The sequence below is a fragment of the Xiphias gladius genome, chromosome 8 (genome assembly GCF_016859285.1).
Source record: "Xiphias gladius isolate SHS-SW01 ecotype Sanya breed wild chromosome 8, ASM1685928v1, whole genome shotgun sequence".
NCBI lineage: Eukaryota > Metazoa > Chordata > Actinopteri > Istiophoriformes > Xiphiidae > Xiphias > Xiphias gladius.
In genome coordinates this window covers 30,438,413-30,460,259 of record NC_053407.1, presented here as the reverse complement: position 1 = coordinate 30,460,259, position 21,847 = coordinate 30,438,413, and the positions used below count along the sequence as shown (strand labels likewise).

General features: G+C 40.2%; 1 protein-coding gene across 2 annotated transcripts in view; it reads right to left on the bottom strand.

Moving 5' to 3' along the window:
* znf609a (zinc finger protein 609a) overlaps positions 1-21,847 on the bottom strand; it is a 48,917-nt gene that overhangs the window by 20,295 nt on the left and 6,775 nt on the right. For both annotated transcript variants that reach the window (XM_040132682.1, XM_040132681.1), the window contains exon 2: positions 2,833-3,684. In XM_040132682.1, the coding sequence (XP_039988616.1) occupies positions 2,833-3,564 (732 nt within the window). In that variant the 5' untranslated portion in view covers positions 3,565-3,684. The remainder of the gene's footprint in view (positions 1-2,832; positions 3,685-21,847) is intronic.

Genomic DNA, 21,847 nt, shown 5'->3' with positions numbered 1-21,847 from the left:
CCCTGACGAAGACTAGGTTATATTGAGTAAACTCCACATAGAAGGTGCCGTTCAAAAGTATTGCTACTTGATACATCCTACTGTTGTAATTCTCAGTTGTGTAATCAATGTATAACCAACATCTAAAAGCTGCAATTTGTTAAATACCATGGAGTGATGAAATCTAACTGAAGAAGGGGAGTCTTGGAAGATTAATTTTAACAAGACAGATAAAAGTTCCAAGGTTTTAGTGGCCAAGCCATTATGAGGTCAAGAAACTTTGACATCAACATCCAGCTGGGCCACTGTCTGCTTTATCTGAAAGGCCTGAGGGGGATGTGAGGGCTCCAGTAAAATCTGTTGGACGGACAGAGGACAGCCAGCTGGATGAAGGAAACCGAGTACAAGCACTGGAACTTGGCAGCAGACCTCCATGCTGCTGGGTAACAGAGAGCTCTGAGCGACTGATAGCTGCAGCCTGGAGCGAAGGCCAGTGGGACGGGTTGGCGGGGCTGGCAACCTCGATGCTAAGCTAAATTTGGTGGTTGGGGGGGGTGAACAGCAGCTGTGGCGGAGATACAAGCTGAATACTGAGCACCTGAGATTCCGCAGACAAAAACCTGTACTGCCATCTGCATTCTGCAACAGATAATAGAAGGATTACTTTCCTCATCACTTCCTTTCCCATCACTGTAGATGGTTTTCTGACTTTTATCTCTATAAGAAACACTTGCTTTTTCCCCTTCTATTCTGAAAGTCTAAATATCACAAGGATTTCAGAGTAAAGGAAGACACGCCAACTTAAAGCTGTAATTAGGGCCGGGCCATATGTTGAATGAATTTGATTTCTTTAAATTAGATTTTTGTTTGCACATGAATTCCGTGTTGCATTGAGATTGAGAGATTTTTTAAAGAAAAAATCTCTGGTTTCAGCTTCTGCCATGTGACGATCTGTTTTTCTTGGTCTTCTACAAATTTAAACTTTTAATATTCGTGGGTTTTGGACCATTGGTCTGACAAAACTAGACATTTGAAGACATCTTTTTCACACTTTTCTGATATTTAATAGACAAAACAATTGAGAAAATAATCAACGGATTCATCAATAATGGCAATAATTGTTAGTTGAGACTCCAGGCAGCTAGCTGGCTCTGACTGTCTCGTAGTGAATCTCATCTGCGAAAGGAACTGACTCCAAAAATGTCTCTACACACTGATCTGAGCTCTGTTTGTGTTTCTCGATGAGGTATCATCCCTGGTTACGAGAGCTTAAGCTACGGGAGTCGACTGAACAGCGTGTTGAGTAGGGCTGCAACTAATGATCATTTTCAATATCGATTCATACTCACAACTGAGAACTGGAACCAGATACGTTTTGGTATTTGTGCTGAAAAAATGACTTTTGCGATCACTGAGTTATCAAAATAGTTGCCGACTAATGTTAAACAGTTAATCGACTAACTGTGTCAGCATGGGTCCAAGGTGACTCCTTCAAATGTCTTGTTTTGTTCAATCAAACGTGCAAAACTCAAAAATATTCAGTTCTTCAATTACTGAAGACTATCGGGTATTCCCATTTGGAACCTCAACAGAAGCTGTAGCCAGTGGATTGCTGGCCTATTTGCGTAATTCAATGACTATACCAGTTAACGGATTGTCAAAATAGTTGCTGATTATTTTTATTTGGCATGGACTGGAATCTTACAATTTCCTCAGGGATTCGTGATTGAAAAGCTAAATGTTACTTACCACACATGAGCTGCAATTTATTTAGACAATAACATTAGGGATTTTAACATTAACATTAACCATTCAATTCCAGGGCTAAAAACAACAGTTTTCTCCGTCACAGTAACCTCCACTTAGAAACAAATCTCCCTCTTCAGACAGTCACAAGAGTGAAAACTTCACTGCAATGAATCTGGTCTTACACCGATTTTCTCTCTTGTAGCATGGTTGTCAAACAGAAATCAATTCTGCTAAACCTCTGTGATGCTGAGAGGTTTAAGGAAGCTACAGTCCTGGCTTAATTGGAAACTCCCCCAATTTTAGAAATTTACTTGTCACGAGGAGTTCCAGTCATCTTGAGTTTTGTCAGGTCTATAAAAAAAACAAACGTCCCAATGACACTAATATGACATCAGGGTTTCTTTTATTAGGATTTATCTCAGTTTGGTGTCTACAAAAATAAATCAAAAAGGCCTGGGGGCATGGAGTTTGAAATATGTGGACACTTTCCAGGCAAAGACAGTCTAACAAAAAGATGCAACTGGTTGCTCTATGGGAAATGTAGGATTCGGTATTTTTGGAGCTGGAATCATATTAGGGACTCAAAGTCAGGACAGCTCAATCTCTGCTACTTAAGATCTCTCTCATGTAAGTTACCCTACATTATTGAAGTGCAAAAGTAAATCACTGGGATACCCCTTTAACAGCGTCACATTAACACTTGGTGAGTCCACAGACTGAGTGCAGAATATCAGCAGCATTAAGTGAGATCATCCCCATCTTCAGGAATCAAATTCCAAGTCCCTATGCAGCAATACACTTTTTATTTGCCCTATATTTGACCAGAAATGTTCTCTGAAAATTCTCTCTCTTTTTTGGAGGCCCTGGACAAAATAGCAGCACAGTTATGATTTACAAGCCAACACACACAAAAAGGGGGATGAATAAAGGGAAGAGTAAAGAGTAAAGCCAGGCAATAAAATCCTCCATTATAATGAAAATATAGCAGCAAAGATGTTCACAGTTGTTCTTTAACCAACGAATCAGAGCACAGAGTATTAAAACATTTTAATTACATTAAAAAACAAACAAACAAACAAACCAACCCTGTCTGCTTCCTCTTACCTTCTCACTACCGATGACTTTCTTCAGATTTCGGCATTCACCGCCGTCCACCTCCTCCTGCTCTGTTGTCATGGCTACAGGCTGGCCAATCCCTGCCGAGTCCAGTGCCATATTCCCAAGCTGCTCGGCTGCAGCTAATTCAGGGTTTTGTTGGCCCTCAAATGGGCCACCGCGAGGGGCCCCTAATGGCAGGATGGGGGCCCCGGACTCTTTCTCATTGTTAACCACTCCTGTGGCCACAACCTCCATTTTCTCCTTCTTAGTTTTCCCAGATACCCCATCCTTGTCCTTTTTCACAGCAGGGATGGTACGGGAGGGTTTACTTGACTTGTCAGTACCCTTAGTTGGGGTAGAGTTGGAGTTCTGGGGTGGCGGGTCCCCGGGGCCCCGACCCGGAATCTCTTTCTTCGTTCCATCTGAGACCGGGGCCTTAACACTCTCCTTAGAGTTTTTACTGCGCTTGGATTTGGATTTGCTCTCTTTGCCCTGCGCAGCGGCCACAGGACTAACAAACTTTATATTGTCAGGTAAAGCAGCCACAGCACTGGGAGGGGCGGCCATGCCCCCTCCCTCTTTACTGCTTGACATCTCTAGTTTGTCCTTCTCCAAGTCGGCGTCTAGGTCAATTATCAGATTGCCAACACCAATATCCCACTCATCGCCACTGTCGTACGTGTCCACCGCGTTGGAGTCCACACCTTTCCCGCCTGCAGGGCCGCTGCTGAGGGACATCTTAGTAGGAGCGTCCCGGAGCGCCGCAGGAGGGCCACTGGAGGGCCACGCTCCTCCCAGCCGCAGGACGCCTCCTCAGGGCTGGACCCCGCGTCTCCTCCCTGCTCCCCACATCGCCTCCTGCACACAGGAGAAAACAACAGGTTCACAACTGGAGATAACCAATTGGATTATTTGTATTATTAATTCATCTCTTTTTTTTTTTTTTGATTAACTGAATAATCACTTGTGTCAGAAAACATAAAATGCCCATCGCAATTTCCCACAGTGCAAGGCGACATCTTCAAATCACTTGTTATGTCCAACCAACTGTCCAAAAACCAAAGATAGTCCAAAACCTGACGCTTTTTGTCAGATCACACAACAGTTTGTATTTGACATCAACGGTGGGCTGAAATTACTTAAAACACAAATATACAACAAACTTGTAAAACTTCCCTTCAACCACTGTCTGATGTTCACAGTCCTATTTGGCTGTAAAAATAATTAACAGAAATTTTTATTATTGTAATTATTGTAATTCTCGTTTGTCAGGATCAAACAAATGAACAAATAAGAAAATTACTGCAACTTGGACCTGGGTAAGCAGCACAAAGCTTTCCAGCTCCTGTAGCAGCAATAGTGACAGCAATTGCTGCAGGTCTGACTTTGGGGGGGGGCACACAAAAAAAAACCAAAAGGACTGAACGTTCTCCTGCCGCTCAATCCAGTGTCACTGCAATCCCACAATCCCCCAACAATCCTGTTAGCTTTAGAAGCTGAGATTGTCTCCTGACAGCTGCAACCACATAGAGAAACATTTTATAACTAATATTACTGCCTACAGCAGCCAAGAGAAAATACACAGCTTTTTAAGACTTTAAATACTTGCAGATACCCTGAAGTTCCTGAGCCAGAGATGTTACGTGCCATGTTTCCTCACCTCGTCTTCCACACACACACACACACACACACACACACACACACACACACACACACACACACACACACACACACACACACACACCATTCTGAGGCTCGAGGTTCCATTTACATGCACATAAGATTAGGTGAATGAAAATGCACTTAGTGGCACAATAACAGTGATTCTAACTGTCCCTATACAAACTACAAAATATGTTCAGTACAGTACAGACCTCTGCCAAGGTCAATGCCAAACAACATAAACCATGTTTCAGAGAAAAAAAAAATCAATTTTATAGTAAATGATCTGGATGTAATGGGTTCTTCCCTGGCCCACGCCCCAACCCTCCACCAGGTTCAGTGCAAATCGGTTCATTCGTTTTTGCGTAATCAATGTGTTTGTTGCGTAAACAAACAGACACTGGTGAAAACATAACCTCCTTGGCAGAGGCTATAATGACAAATGGATGAACAAATACGCAAACTGATATATGACTTGAAAAACAACACACGTATAATGTTTATGCATTTAAAAATTAAGTTATTTTACTTTTCAGTTGGTTTTAAGTTCATGGTAATCAATAATGATTATAAGTAATCAATGGGTGACGCTCTAATCTCATGTTTTGCTATATATTTAAAGCCTTGAAGACTGACAGAGCAGGAGATACGCTGAATAAAAGTGTCCTGGAGGCTTTCAAGGCCCGTTCGTTGTGGTCAGAGAGCAGGTCCTTCACTTCCTGGTAAAGAGGGTGAAGAAGGTTTGTCGCCCCGGACATAAAGCCCGTATTGATGAGAGATCACAGCTATTCACTGGAAAGCCTTCTCTCCGCAGCGCTCTGTGACAAGCAGCATGAGGGAACAAACACATCCCTGCTCTAAAGCCTCCTCCAGGCCACTTATCATATGAATGGAGCATTGTGACCCCTGACCTCCTCTGACAATACAGAACTGTGGCAGACCCATGTGAGCGGATGGGAGGGGGATGGGTGTAATGTTAACAGCTTCCAGCCTGACTGTCTCAACACTGGCGCTAATTAAGGCTCTGGTTATCTCTGCACGAAGCAAAGGGAAGACACAAGAGTTTATTTAGGTTGAACACGTACCCAGAGACTTTCATCTGAAGCCAAGGTGCCTTTTGCCGGCACTTGGGTAAAAAGCGTAATGTACGCCCTGACCCCGGAGCAGAGGGAAAACTGGAAGGTAGTTCATTACAAGATGAAGTTCGTTTATTATGTCCATATTAGAGTTGCAACAATTAGTCAATGGACAGAAAATTAATCATCAACTATTTAAATAATCAAATAATCTTCAGGCATTTTTCCAGAAACAAGACTAGATCAAACCCTAGTATCTGGCTGGACTACCCTTTATCTGTTTGCTACTGTCTGTAGAAATGGTGGACTGAAATGCAGCCCATTAAGACGACATGTTAACCAGCAGTCACTTCCAAGCCATTTCCAAGCTGCTGCTCTGCTGCTAAAATCCTGGTTTTATCATCGTGACCTTGACAAAATCGCCACACACACAAGTTAAAGACAACAGCTCTGCTGTGATTTCAGTTATATTTACTTGTAAAATGATCGCTCAGATGCGAATGAGCTTCTAACTTTCTTTCAATGCAGCTGCTGTGTGGTCATTGAACAAGACGCATAGAGAAGTGTGCCGGTGGAGGGAAAGCCCGTCCGGGCAAAACTGGTGACTCTCTTCTACGAAAAGTAGCTAAAGTTTGTCCGGAAAGTTGTGACATTTGTCGCTAGGTGCTTGATTGAAGAAAAGATGCTAAAGGGGTCTGAAAAGTTGGTAAATTTAGCAACAAAAGCTGTTAAGTTTGCAACACTGCCTGTAAACACTCCCGGATGACGCAATAGAAACAGTTCTATTTATATTCTATTCATTTTGTGAGACCAACAACCAAGGGTGTAACTTCAGCAATTAATCATTCGGCATTTGGCTGACCAACTGTGTAAGTTTATCACTCAGTCAGTCAGTTAGGACATTCGTATCTATAGACTGCTGTTGCAGTCCAACCAAAAACGAAAAAGATTCGCTGGATCTGGGCTCTCAAATGTCATACTTTGTTGGTTTTCTAACTGTAAATGTAATATTTTGGAGTTCTGGACAAAATAGGACATTTGAGGACGTCACCTTGGGTGTCGTGATGGGAGTTTTTCAACATTTTCCAATGTTTTATTTACCAAATAATGAATCGATTATTTGGGAAAACAATCTGCAGATTAATCACTAATTATAATAATGATAAAATAATGAAAATAATCATTGGTTGCTGCCCTAATTCTTCGATGTCAAATAACGTATCATTTCATGTAGGTATGTTTTGGTTTAAATATGAACTCTATTTTTCTCCCCTATCTGACAAAAGAAAAAAAAGAAAAAAAACAAACCCTTTTTCCTATTTCCAACCTGACAGAAGCTAATAATGGAAATTTGGTTAGGAACAGTCAAAGAGCTTACCAGAGAAGCAGTGGGTGATTATGAAAGTGAAACTTAACTAAAACTCACCTTTCGGTCCTTATATCATTAGAGTTCCTATCAAATTTCTAACAGTAGATCATGTAACCTAACACCTTCAACATCTCACGAAAACCTCACAGTTACCACCAGCTCAGTCCATCCAGAAGGTGGACTGACTGAGCTCATAATCCAAAGAATTTCACAGTCTAATCAAATCACTAACATTTCCAAAAATACCAGATGTGTCAGGTACAATTACAGGAACTATCGGCAAATGTGTACAACATGATGCAGAATTAGGGCTGGGTATATTTTTAAAATTTTCCATGAAAGTCCCATTGTGATACCCAAACAATACTTTGTTTCATACCTTAATTTGGGGGAATCATAACGTGTTTTAACCTTTTTTGTTCTTCTAACAAAACATGCAAAACCTCTCAACACAACAGAATTTAATAAAGAACCATGCCTAAATGAAATATGGTGTAAAGTTAGAAGAGTTTCTGAATTTAGATCAAATAATATCAGATCAAAGAACAAACAAAACAACCCCAGGATTCTGACCTAGTTTCCAACACAGACATTCAAAACTCAATGCTACAGAGAATGGAAAGTCGGTATAATAACGACATAACAAGAGCATGAAAAACACTTATCTGCCATTATATTGATATCCGATTTTTTTTAAACAGTATTGCCCTCAAAAATCCAGTTTTCTTCATGCTATGGATCTGAGTAACATTCGAGTGACATTAGCGCCTCTAAGGATCTGGAAATAGCAGATACAAAATGTAGACTTGATTTATTGATAGACATTTTATCTAATTTTGAAACTACAGTGGGGGAAATTGAAAGAGAATGGTAAAATGGTAAATGTTTGTATTAATATATCACCAAAGCAGCAGTGGAAACATCAGCGTTCTAGTTGTGAAAACCTTAATTAACCAAAGACTGGGTTTTAACACGGAATCTGACTCGTATCTATCAAAGCAGTAAACAGTTAACAGGTCTGCAGGGGTGCGAGTACACAGAGTCCGCTTCCTTTAATCTGTCTTCAATTTATCCATTTTAGCCTCATCATTCACACCAGCCTCGTCTGCTTCAGTAACCCTGATGCATACAGCCATTAGCCTAAAATTATTCCTCCGCCTGAGGAAGGCATGTTTCCACCCACCCCTGAGCCTGGTTGTCTGTCAGCAGGATCATTTTAAAACACATTAACATATCGCCATTGCCAATTCATTTGAAAGGGAGGCTCTGATCCAAGGAACAGGTGATTAGATTAACACCAGAATGGGGTTTCCACTGTTGGATAAGTTTATTACTTTTTTTTTTTTTTTAGCCTAAACACAGAAAAAGATATGATCTGAATCCTGAGTGGATGTTTACAAGGACAAGGACTGTTTCTAAAACTAAGTGATGCTAATGACGGGTTTAGGTTTATCTGCGAGCTGGAGAACTACTCAATGTCTGTGGAGGTTTGAGTTCATACAAAGGAACGACTGAGTGGCTGATTTTAGTCAGGACTTACTTTTGATTTAACTGAAACTAACAGGCTTAATAATTGAATTACTACATCATTTATTCCATAGTGGATTATATGGTAAGCGGAAAGGCATTCACATTGTCACAGCCAAAATAAAAACACTGAGGAGCCATTTAAATTTCCATGATTATTGATGGTCTGCTCCCTATTAAGTTCTGGGTATGAATCCAGTTTCTGAAGTCTGTATAAACTGTACTGAAAAGTCAAAAGTTCATTTCAACATTTTCACAATCATTTGTTGTGATTTTATGCTCATACGGGCTTCATATTTTTGCGGTCTCTACTTTTCAGGCAAGCCCTACAGGTTGACCTTTGACCCCATGTTGTGGGAGCGTTAATAAACACCCTAACTGCTCAGTCTGTCCAATCAGATGCTGAAGCCTACTCCACCTGAGCCTGAGTGGGTGAGAAGACAGATGGTCAGACAGGAGGGGGGCAGTGCTAATCCTGTTGCTAATAACATGACTTCAAATGCCGAGAAAACACACAGCGAACACACCGACAACATGGAGGAAACACTGACAACACACACAGGAGCCTCATCAGATACACATTAAACACAAGGCACAGAGGCATCCAAACATGTTGGATGACAGAGAGTCTACTTAAAATGATGCAAGGCTGTAACTACTGATTATTTTCATTCAAGGTAAACGTTTCATATGAAAGAATAATCAATTAATCGTTTTGCATTTTTATCTGACATGTCAGTGATTAATTACAATATTCCAGAGGACAGACTGTCCATCCAACACTCCAAAAGTCCAAAGGTATTAAAGCAAGACTCTGTAACTTGTGTTACACAGGATGGCTTGAAATTTATAATGAAGTGAAACAGTAGGGCTGCAACTAGTGAGTATTCTCACTATCGTTTGAACTGCCCATAATTTTCTTAATTAACTGACTGATCTATATAATGTAAAAAAATATTGATAATATCTCTGTTGAATTTTCCAAGAGCCTCAGGGGACGTTTTCAAATGGCTTGAATTTTCAGACAAGTCCAAAAAGAGTCAGTCCTTGAAAAATGACTTGAAAGAATAATCTATTATATCAATACAGCTGCAGATGATTTTTGTGCTAATCTACTAGTTGATTAATTGACTAATCATTTCAGCTCTAAAAATGATGTCAACACCTAAATGTTAGAAAGTTGTTGGATATATGCTGTATAAACCGTCCAGAGTTAAACATGCTGTATCTCTGCATGGCAGCTGTGTTGTAAATTAAGCAGCAACATGAACAAGCCTATAGAGTTCCCATGTTGAGCGACTGGTGTTCGGACTAGTACACTAATTCCTAAGCCGCTTGTGTTAAAATGACTGAGTGGATTAGCTGGTGGCATCCAGACTGCAGAGCTGTTCTCAGATCAGACTTTCTGCTCGACTGCCTCTAATACCACACTTAATTAAAGGTGGCGTTGTGGCAGGACCTCCACAGGCTACATGCTCCTCTGAGCACCCTGCCCTGCTGTCAGCCAGAGAGGAGCCTCTTTATATGGAAATGAGCCCGAGTCGCTCAGGCCCCTCCAAGCTGAGCCAGCCAGGCTTTTCACCAACAGCGGGACAAATCATCAGGGCTGCTCCAATGGAAACTTGGCCTGGACAATACCACAACTCAATGCAGGCCAGCCTGAACGCTAGCAAGCATCTTCTGACTCTGCTCGGCTATAAACTGCGTGTCCCAGCTAGAGTGAGACCTCGCCCAGATATTAACAGGCTGTCAGGACTCCTGATGATTTACACCAGGCTGTGTTGCGCTGCAGAAGGAGGAAGATGAGGCTGTGAAAATGTCAGTGTCAGCTGAGCAACTGCTGCTATACTGGCTCTGTGTGGACTGCTGGTAAACTGGCTCTATTTAAACTGGTACAGAAGCATATTTTCAAACTTTGATTTCAGTGGTGGACAAGTTTAGTTGACCATATCATCATCATCACTGATTTTTAGAGTTACTGATTTTTGTTCATGAAGACAATCATTTGTTGCAGCCCCCATTCTGACCTGATAAAGCTATGGAACACTTAATCTAGAATCTTTCCTCCAAAATCTACAGTTTAAGAGTTGTGCAATCTGCAACTGTGAATCAAATAACTATTCCAGGTTTAAATGGCAGGACAACAGGGCGTTGCTTTGACATACAAATAAAATCACAAAAGCATTGGAAACAGCGACCTCAAGAAACCACACAAAAACAAATCCACGCACCTCAGATTTTGATGGCAACAAAAATGTGTACCATGTTGGTACCGAAGAATCCTACAAACCTTTACTGGACTGAGCCAAAAGATCTTTAACAGCTATTGTGGAGGAGAGCTTCAACACATTCAACCCAACAAATACCAGTATGATAGGTTTCTTAAGCAAAATGCACTTGATGCTGACGGGGCATGAAAACATTTTACAAATACCCGCGTCCTTACCATTCAACACAAAAACTCGCGGGTAGAGGCCTGTCATAACTATGAGTGTATTCGAGAGGGAGACGGACAGGTCACTTTAGTGATGCCAGGAAGCCACCCAACATTACACATCTGGTCAACACTGCAGCCACAAAGGTAAAAAAAAATGTCGGGTTTTGTACTTGTTTAATTCATTTAAACAAAAACAAATATTCTGTTGCAGCTAATTCAGATTTTATTTGGAAGAACCCATAAAATGCTGAGCTCCACATGGTGCTATGTCCTAAATGAGCTTGTTACGAAGCCACACTGGAGAGTTCCAACTGAAATGTGCAGTGCATTGGTCTGCATATTGAACCCCAATACTTTCTTGGTACCAACCAAAATGAGTCAGTAGCAATGGGCGAATAATAGATAACTTCAGTACTTGATGGTATTCAGTAAACATCAAATGCCTGGTCAGATTTATAATCTTGTTTGCGTATTCTTTGATCAGATGTTTTCCAATTTAAAATCATAAAACTCCAGACAAATGTGCAGATTTGTCACATTATATTCACCGCTCAACACCACACAAGAGCTCGATCTAGAAAATGAAACTGCCAATCATTTATGAAACCAATCTCAACTGAACATGAGTCAACAAATGGAAGCCTTCCCCTTCTAGGATGAAACAATTCATCACTACTTGGACCAGTGTGTTTAAACCAGGAGATAAAGAATAAATACAGATGATTACATTTAAGTAAAGAAACAGCACAGATGCAATAAACAGTTGTTAATGGTATTACTCAACTTGATTGCAAGGCCACCAACACAACTAACACCCACTTCGTTTCAGGTGCTGACATGCTGCTGCTAAAAGTCCTGGAAAATTAAATAAATAAGGTACAGTCATCTCCACCTCCACCACCACCACAAAGTGCTGGAGAGAACCCTCTGTGGTCAGTTTACTTAATTTCCACCAGTCAGAGTCCACTGACACACAGCAACAGACTGATTTATTTGTTGTAACAGAAATAAATCTGCCTTATGTAAATTAGACCCGATATCGAACACGTTGCTGCAGGCAAACGCCTGGACTCTCACTGCGATGTCTGTTTGTTTAGGGACGCTCTGTAGGACGAGGGAGTTTGTAAATCACAGGTTCACAATGAGAACAGGAGGTGTCTGTGTATTTATAGTCCCTGCTGTCAGGCGAGAGCAGAAATCTTCTGACCATTCAACAGGGAAGGAAGGTAATTCAGGGTTATCACTTCCTGTGGACATATAGCCACATTATGACCATCTAGACTCTTAGTACACATTCATGTCCTCCCTGTCCGCTGCTACCACTCATCAAGCTTTTAGCTGACGTGATATTGATGTGCAGTCATGGAGAATGTCATCTAAAGTGTTCTTTACCAAACTGTCACACCATAGTGAATGAAATATCTTTGGGTTTTGAAGTGTTGGTCAGACAAAACAAGCAATCTAAAGATGCCATGTGGCGGGTGTTTTTCTGTTTTGGTTTTTTTTTGTTTTTAAAACAACTTCGTAGCACTTCAAAGATTAAATGATTAATCAATTAATCAATAAAAAAAAAAAAAAAACTGGCATTTTAGACGATAATGAAAATAATGATTAGTTGCTGCCCTAAAGCTAACTCTCACTACCATCCCTCTCCCGGAAGGTCAAAGGATTTCCCTGGGTCAACTGACCTCAAACCTCCCTGGTCTAGATCCAGCTCTGCTCTTTGAGAGGTCAACGGTCAGAGTTTGACCCCTGCTGTGTAACGTACAGACTAAGGCATTACCGATTAGTTGATTCATCGATCAGTCAAACAACTGAATATTAAGCTGCAACAACTTTGATTATGGATTAATGCAACGCAAATTTTCAAGCAATATTTACCATTTCTTAGTCCCAGCTTCCCAATTGTGAGTGTTTGCTCTTTTTCTTTGTATTAAGTGACAGTAAAGTAAATATCTTTGGACTCAATAAAGCGGAGACAATACAGTAGTCTAAATTTGGCAAAATATTTCATTAAATAAAATACAAATAAATTAATAAAATTCAGGTAATCTTGAAATCAGACAATACGAACAACATTACAAATCTGAACTTCAGTCTCAGAAATCTAACATTAGTCATTCAATGCCAACTTTTAGTACAGATTTAGATTTTCTTCTGAGCTAGAGCTGAAACGGTTAGACAATTTATCAATTACTCACTCAATGGAAAATGAATCAAATCAAATGTGGAAATTTGGTGCTTTATCAATGTATATTGAATACCTTTGAGTTTTGAAAAAGGAGTGGGATTTGTCACCCTGGACTCTAGGAAACTGATATTTTTTATTATTATTTTTTTTAAAAACCACACACCACTGAGTTGACTGAGAAAATGGCAGATTATCAACGATGAAAATAATGGTTAGTTGCAGTCTCAGCACAAACCATTACATTTGATGCTGAACAACAGGATGTGATTTTGAGAGCCAGCTGTTTGAAAGCACCTGCACTCGTTGAGCAAATTTGGCTTTGGCACATTCTCATTTAAACTGTTCAAGGTTCAAATTGGTAAACTTTTCCAAATTCTTCACAAATAAATGACTACAAATTAGTGAATCACAACTATGTCCTTCTTCTGTCCTCTCCCATTGATCATCTCACTACCTCAGATTTGTTTGGTGACCCTCTGGAGGGGCCAGGCCCCTGGGTTAGGAAACAGTGGCATTGACAGAAGTGCATCATACTTTTGTGTTAAATAGACATTTACATTTTTCAAGCCATATGCCATTCTTACAAGACGTTTTTACCCTTGTATTACAGTGTGGGATGTTCATTGTGTTGGTTAAGACACCATCACTGGATCTACTGTTTCCAGGGACAAACCACTGGCACAGCCCGTCCGTGGCTAGTTCAGTCTATCCTGAACTACTTTTAACTTTTGTTTTTAGTGGGTTGTAATTCCCATAATTCACTAACCACTTTTACTACTTCAGCAGCCTGTTAGATGTTTACAAACTGCCCCCAAATGATGTTTGCTGGCTGTTGCCTGCAGGGGAGACACACTGAGTGTCTCCTCTGTTTAACTTGTTTCTTAAGGCTGCCAAAATGTTCATGAGCTGAACGGAGGAGACGGACCAAAATGAGAAGATAAAAAACAGCTGAAGCACTCGAAGAGAAATGATGAGACTCTAAAAATACTAAATCCCACCTTTATGGTTTTATAGTCAGTAATAAGTATCTGTGTGGTTTTCATCTACAAGCTTAAAAGAAACTGAAAAGAAAAGCTGGATTTAACATTAGCAATTCTTTTCCAGAAATCCCTTTATAGTCAGAATTGCTTCAATAACTACATTCATAAACACTCTGAGCTTCCAAAAACAAACAAACAGAGGAACTCCTATTTTTGTGTATACTTTACTGTAAAGTACTCACTTTGGGGGCCAATAAAGTTCAACCTTGAACTAAAAGCTAAGTCAAAACAACACAAACATATTAGTGCCATAATATACCAGGAAATCAATGTGATGGCGACACAGTGGCAAGGTGAAATGGCAACATAACATCAGCTCAGAGTGGTGAGAGCAGAGAGCAGCTCTTGGTGTTTCAGGGGGGGGGTGCCCCCATTGCAGTACTAAAGCAGGTCATGTTTCATACTGCTCCTCCTCTAACCCCGGTTTAACCGCTGAGCCACCAGGCCTGAGTCACTGCAGGGCTGCTGGGAAGACCTTTACATCAACTCAAGACACTTTATGGACTTTTTAAATAGAAATGTAAACTAAATAGACAGGCAGAAAGGCTGAATTATATTCATCAACAAATCTGATAAGTGACTGTTTCTAACTATTCTGACAAAGAAAGTGGATTCCATCACTCCAGTTCTCAGATCTGTGCACTGGTTTTGTGTGTCAAAGAACTGATTTTAAAAGACTTCTTTTAGTCTACAAAGCCCTGAATGGTTAAGTATGGTCTGGAACAGGTCTGCTTTCTGTCCCCAGTCAAAACCAAACACGGAGAAGCAGCATTCAGTGTTTATGCTCCACATTTCAGAAAAAAAACTCCCAAAAAACTGCAGCTCTGCTCCAAGTCTCAGTTGTTTTAAATAAGGGCTGAAAACTTTTCTGCCCTTTTTGTCCTGTTTTCAAATTTGGGACTATTCCTTTATATCTTGCACTGCACTTTAACTTAATATCTCCATTTTTAAATTTACTTTATTTTAGACTTTGATTTGCATCATTAAACTTGCCTTTCATTCTCTGGTTCCAGCTTCTAAAAAAAAAAAAAATCAGAGGATTTGTTCCTTTTCTGACTTCTGACTTCACAGTAGTTTTCACATATTACATGACATTTTACAGACTCTAGACCATTAAATCAATTATTCCACAAAGATAAATGAACAATGAAAATTGTTGGTAAAAGTGCTGGGTAATTAAGTTATAGTTCAGTGTTGACCACTGTAGCATCGACACAACAACAGATGAAATGCATTGACAGGCAATGTTATTGATCGATTATGATCCCAACATAATCATGCGTACACCTCCTGCTTCACTTTGTGAAGAGAGTGACAATCAGTGCGTGGAGAAGGTTTGCACTGGAACATCACATAATACTACGTATTAGGTATTATTGGTTTTGGTCTTTCAATGGGATTTGTTGACAACAAGAAAGATATAAATCTAACACCGGACATATCCTTTAAATAGCTATAGCTCTGTCGGTGGCTGTATAAATGGGGAGCTCTCCAACTCTTTCACTGATAAAAACTATGCAAGAACTATGAACCTGTAGAGATGACATCTCAAAGGAAAAGTTTAAAAGCCTCCAGAGCTGTTCAGACAGGCGGCTCCATCAAAGCAACATCCTGTTAAACTCACAGCTGGTATAAAATATGTATTTAAAAAGCTGTACAGCTTTACAAAGCTGTCTGCGAGAGTGGGTCTCTGATTGAATCAGTTTTTCTAGTGAGGAAATGATCTGTCTGTAGAGGAAAGTGTCCAGCTCACATCTGTCCTGTGTCTCCCTGAGCTGTCGGTCTGTTTGTACATCGATCTGTCCTCTGTTCTGCAAAGACAAGGTCGGGCTGGTTGTTATTGTCCTTCTGAGTATGCAGTTCAGTTCTTGTCCGATACTGGCCACGTTGTGAACAGACAACACCACTGGACCTCAGAAATAAATTTGAATTGAGTGAACCTTTCTCACTTTCTGAATGTATACTGATGGAGAATGAACTGTTTGTTCAGTTTTAGAAAATGATCAGATATTAGACACGCCCTCTGAGTCTTAAAAATATGAGCATTATCATCAATTTTCAGGAAATGAAAGAATATATCATTTACACCAGATTGTTGGAAAAATGGAATTTTTAATGTGTAAGGAGGCTAAATGAAGACAGCACAGAGTGAGCCGTCTTCATAATTCATAAACACTGATGTCTGGAAATGTGACGTGACTTTCTGCATCTTGAACTGCAGCAGAAATCCAGGGCCTGTTTCAGACTCTGATCAAACTGCCGATCAGTCAGCGATATCTGGACTGTTTGATTTCTCTGTGCAGCCCCTCTGGGGAACTCCACCAAACTGCAGCTCTGCTTTCTACACCAGCCCAGCCCAAAATTAGAAATCATTTCAATGGGCTTTTTCTTTTGACTCTTCAACCTCTTATAGTTTATACAATACTGGCTGTCTGCATGTGCAGATGTGTTCACACATGTGCAATCAGTGCATATGATCCGCATGATCATAAACATTGCAGATGAGAAAATTAATCTAATAGAGACCCTCGCTTACCACTCTGGGTATGCAGAAACATCAAGTATTAACTGAGTTTAACTTCATGCACAATAGCTGGTAAAGGTCTACGTGGTCATTCAAACTGAAAAAAGCCTACATTTTATCTTTCGTCACAACGATCAAGTTAAACAGTTAAGAGATAGTGTTCACGTTACGAACCAATCAACCAGGAATGTGCGGTGGCACGTATTTGACTGGCCACCACAGCGTCTTGCCAGAAGATGTCACGTTGCATCAGAAAAAAGTTGAGCCTGATTCAACTTTTTTGCTGGGGGACCTTGAGGTTTTTTTTGCAGGAGCCCTCTGTGTTTGCACCCCAACTCCACTGACTGCACTGAGACAAAGACAAAGTCAGTCTGGCCTGGCGTAAGGCAGACTACCACAACTATGCTGTTGCACACTGAAGATTAAATTTGGTTACGTTTAAGTATAATCAGCAGACAGTTCCACAAAGACCGTGGAAAGGCTTCACTTTGTGACCGTTTCTTAACACAATAGGTTTTGTCTCTACATCTGACTAGTGGAGAGCTGTCGTAAATGATCAAACAGAGTAGACAGAGGATGTTGTGTCTTCCCACTGAACTATCTTTATGGATGATGTATTTGCATTTGCAACCTAACTCCAGCAGTTCCAAGAGGAGAACCACAGTCAAACTCTATCAGGAAGCTCTTGGGTAAATCTCCTCTCTGAAATTTTATGACGGTTGTTTGATTCTGCTTACGGTGACATCAACCGTTTTCAGATGATTAAAATATAGCTACACCCCTAGCATACATATTGGTTTACTGAGAGCAGGCTCAAACAGAAGCTAATGAGGTTCTGATTAATTGCGATTTTTTATTTGAATGATCCAATATCGATTCCTAAAATCCTATAAAACTGTACTTAGTCGAAGCATCTGCCACCGACACGCCACGTGCAGCTGTGTGGGATAGCTTGTATTCTTTAAAATACGCAGAATGATGATGCCCTTGTAAGTGGTGCAGGATTTTTAATTGTTTCCATTTACCTATTTTGCACATGGAGACTTAAAAAATATAGATATATCGTGTTTTCGTCGTTTACCAAAGAAAATAAATCCTTGGTCCACAGTCTCATGAGCAGGAAACGTGTCCACAATTGAGCCGATAATGTGACTTGACACAGTTTATATTCAGGGAACAGTGTTGCTCACTTGATAGATGTAGAAGAGATTTAAGTTCTCAGGATAAATTCTGACAAGCACTTTCGCAGCATTTATCAGATGTAACTGAATCATCAAGAATTGAATTGTACTGAACTGAAACAAATTGATTCTGGACTTTGTGAATCGAAATCAAATTGAATCAGGAGATCACCGCCAATATCAGGCCCAACCAGGAAGAAACGGCCAGCTGCACTAAAGCTTCTGCCTCCACATATTTTTTCAGGCTGCAGATGTCATGCAAAGAAGTACTGCTGCATCTGCCAGTAAGGAGCAGCAGTATGTAACTCTCTGACCATCCTGCTGTCTGTACATCACCACAGGCTGAAGCCCTGCAAAGGCCCTCTTCAGCCACAGCTCCACTGAAAAGAAGACTGCAAGATGCTTCCAACCAGCAGTAACAATGTGTACTTCTTTTATGTAAAAGGGACTTGGAGGCTGAAGGAGAAAAAAGTTAAACCACTGCAACTGAGCCCCTGAATCAAGTCTCTCACTCTCTGAAAATAAAAGGGAACATCCTCCATTTTGTGGACATGGTTTTCTCAAGAAAAAAAAAGAAAAGAAAACAATCACCTGCAAGCTTTGCCAAGCAACTGTCTCTGCCAGGGGTGGAAACACCCGCATCCTGTTTCAGCACAAATGAAAAATATGATGAGCACATAAATTGTAAAGTTTAGTAGAAAGTACGTGGAAGTAGATGGCTGACAGTCACCACGATGTTGAGGCCAGCATTTTGACACCCCGCCCTCCACACACACACACACACACACACACACACACACACACACACACACACACACACACACAGTAATTCCAGTGTCTCTGCTATAATGTAAGAAAAAAAAATTATACTAATATATATCTCAAAGTTTTATTTATTTATTAGCAGGGATTTCCCCAGGGATCAAATTGAGCCTTAGAACTGCTTAATATGTAACTTAAGGAGTGTCAGCTTGAAAGTGCAAAACAAACACTGTGACACACAACTCTGCAGAGCAATAACAGTCGCATCACAGGAGCGTAAGCATGTGTTTGTGTGTGTGAATTAACACTTACTTTCTTAAGTAATGTAAACATCAAATGGAACATCCAGCAGTAGCCGTGGAAGTCACTTTTTTCAGCATACATTTCCTGAATAATACATTACTTTTCAGTAAAAATTCAATGCGATTTTAAAATCCAGGCTGAGCCGTTCCATGTCATAACCACGTCTTTATTCTCTAACGGCTGCTTCTTCAGCATGGAAGCGCAGTAACAACTCTTGACGTCTTGAAATGTGAATCCTCAATAGGCATAAAACAACAACCCACAAACTCCACCAGCAACACAATGAGATCTCTAATAGGAAAGGCCTGGAGCCTTTGACTGCAGCCTGAAAAAGACCCTGTTTTCTACTGTGGAGTCTCATTCTCTCCGTCTGGATCTACAGACAGCTGCACTGTCCACAACACCTCATTTAGATTGCACTGCGGTTGTCTGTGTGTCAAGTGAGTTTCAGCACAGTCATTGCAGTAGAGATTTCAAAAATTAATAGGCGTTTCAGTTGTAACATTTTTTACAGCTCTGTGTCTGGATTAATCCATCGGGAGTTATGAACATACTAAATCCAGTACCACTGTTCTGCCATGAACTCAACTTTTATGATGCTTATCTGTTTTTATTGATACTGTTATAGGGGTGTTAATTTAAGTCTGTTTAAGCACTGAGCTCATAGTTCATGATTTTGTTTTACAGGACTACATTATACTCAGGTGTTCGTACTATTCCGACACCCTATGTATGTAGAGTTAAAGGATACCTGTCAATATAATCAAGTCCAGTACAACACCCCCCTTTAACAATGAGCTCAGTAATAAACACAATTAAATTTACACATTTCCAACAATGTCAACAAAGAAATATGGGGTTCGTAAAGATAGATGTTCTGGCAGAGCATCATATTAAATTCCATTAGATTGTACAGGTGTACCTAATAAAGTGGTAACGTAGTGTAGGTAAACAGTAAAACATCTCATGCTGTATTAAAGACCAGCAAAGAACCTGAGGTTTGATATGACAAGAGGTAAACAAATTCCATACGAATTATGTGGTTGTCCAAGGTCCCCAAAAGCTAAGAGCCACGTAACCATCACCAGTTTGGTGATAGTCATTGTTAAATAATTAAATGGTGGTCGAAGACTTGTGCCACATAGCAGCGACCCCCCGGACCTTGTTGTATATCCTCTTTTTTCTCTACATATCCACTTTCAATCTATACTATCGACTATCAGACAAAAGCAAAATGGCCAAAATAAATAAAATAAAATAAATAATCAGTTGCTAAAGTGAATCAACATTCAAGTACTTAAGTCAAGGCCTTTACGTCATATCTTACCGATGCAGACGTAGTTATAACTGGCTGAGTGGGGGAAAACTGCTTTTGCCCCCATCCTGGTTGGAATTACGATGACAGAATTTTCTGACGGCTACGACATCTCCCACATGGTGAGAAGAAAAAAGACTTGCCAACAAACTTGTGACAAAATGGCTTCAAAGCCACTTCCAAAGACAAAGATAGGGAGCCGTACAAAAAACGGAGCCGTACATTGTTTGTTTGTACCGGGGTCCATTTTTTAAAACATACTGCTGCAAATGTGTGACTACAAGGCTATCAACTGGGGTAACCATCCTGGAATAATGCATGAATCCTTCCAAGTTGGAATAAAAAAAAAAGATTTTTCTGTGCCTGCCAACATGGCACAAATGCACCATTAGACACAAAACACTGCAGTTGCAAAATCGCCAATCCCTTGTTCACTATTCGTTCAGCACCTATCTGCAGTGCTGACAGATCATGGTTACGAAAGACTATTTCAAGAGTCACCTAAAAAAATGTTGTTTAAAAGCAAACAGATGGACATACTGATTGTCAGAAGGTGACCAATCTGTTCACCTCTGACTGTAATTTAGAACGTGAACAGTGAGGAGTAAGCTGCACACGGCTTCTATCAGCAGCCGTGTGCAGCCCGTATCCACCAGGACTGTCTCTCTACATTACAGAAATTACAGAGGACACTCCATTTTATTGATTGCCCAGCGGGTGTGTAGTTCTGTCAGCTGCTCTGCGCTCAGCACACTGCGGAGGTTTAACAGCATACTACACAGCAGAAGAACATGGGAACACACATTTAAAAGTTCACATATTGTTCCATCATTTCTGCATACAGACACACTGATATACACATAAAACCCATGTATATTAAAAAAAAAAAAAAAAAAACAAAATCGTAATATATAAAGACAGTGATAATCTGATTTCTAAGTATCTTGTTGCATGGCTGTGGTCTGTCAGTGGACTGGTCGATTGGTTGCTCAATATGCTCTCGTCTAACCAAATTCTTATTGGTCGGACAATTGCTGATGCTACTTTCATAAGGAGAATAGTGCTACATCAATAGCCTTCCAGGATTAATCCATTATTTACTAATGCAGCAGGAGGGACATACTACCTGTGAGTCAACCTGTAAATCCATCATTCAAATAATTGTTTAAGCACTGGATTATATATAGAATCTTTCTGATGCCAACTGAACTGAGAATACATTCGCACAGACTTTTCCAGAACACGCAGAAACTCTTAATGCAAACCTGTTGTTTGTTTTCCTCGGCCATGCGACTAACGATTATTTTCATCGTTGAAAAATCTGCCGAGTATTTTTCTGATGAATTGCTTTGTCAAAAATGTCAGAAAATTGTTTCCCACAGCCAAAAATGAGAAATTCAAATAGCTTGTTTTGTCTGACCAACAGTCCAAACCCCTGTTTGTGAAAATGGCTCAATTGATTATAAAATTGCTTCTAATGTATTCTCTGTTGATTGGAACCAATTTATTAATGGAGTATTTGAATAATTGTTTAACCTCTAGTTTCCCCTATGTAACATTAACTGTCATCTCTCCACTGTGCTGGCTCATGTTGCCATATTCTTCAATGATATGATGCCAATCATCTGGTGACA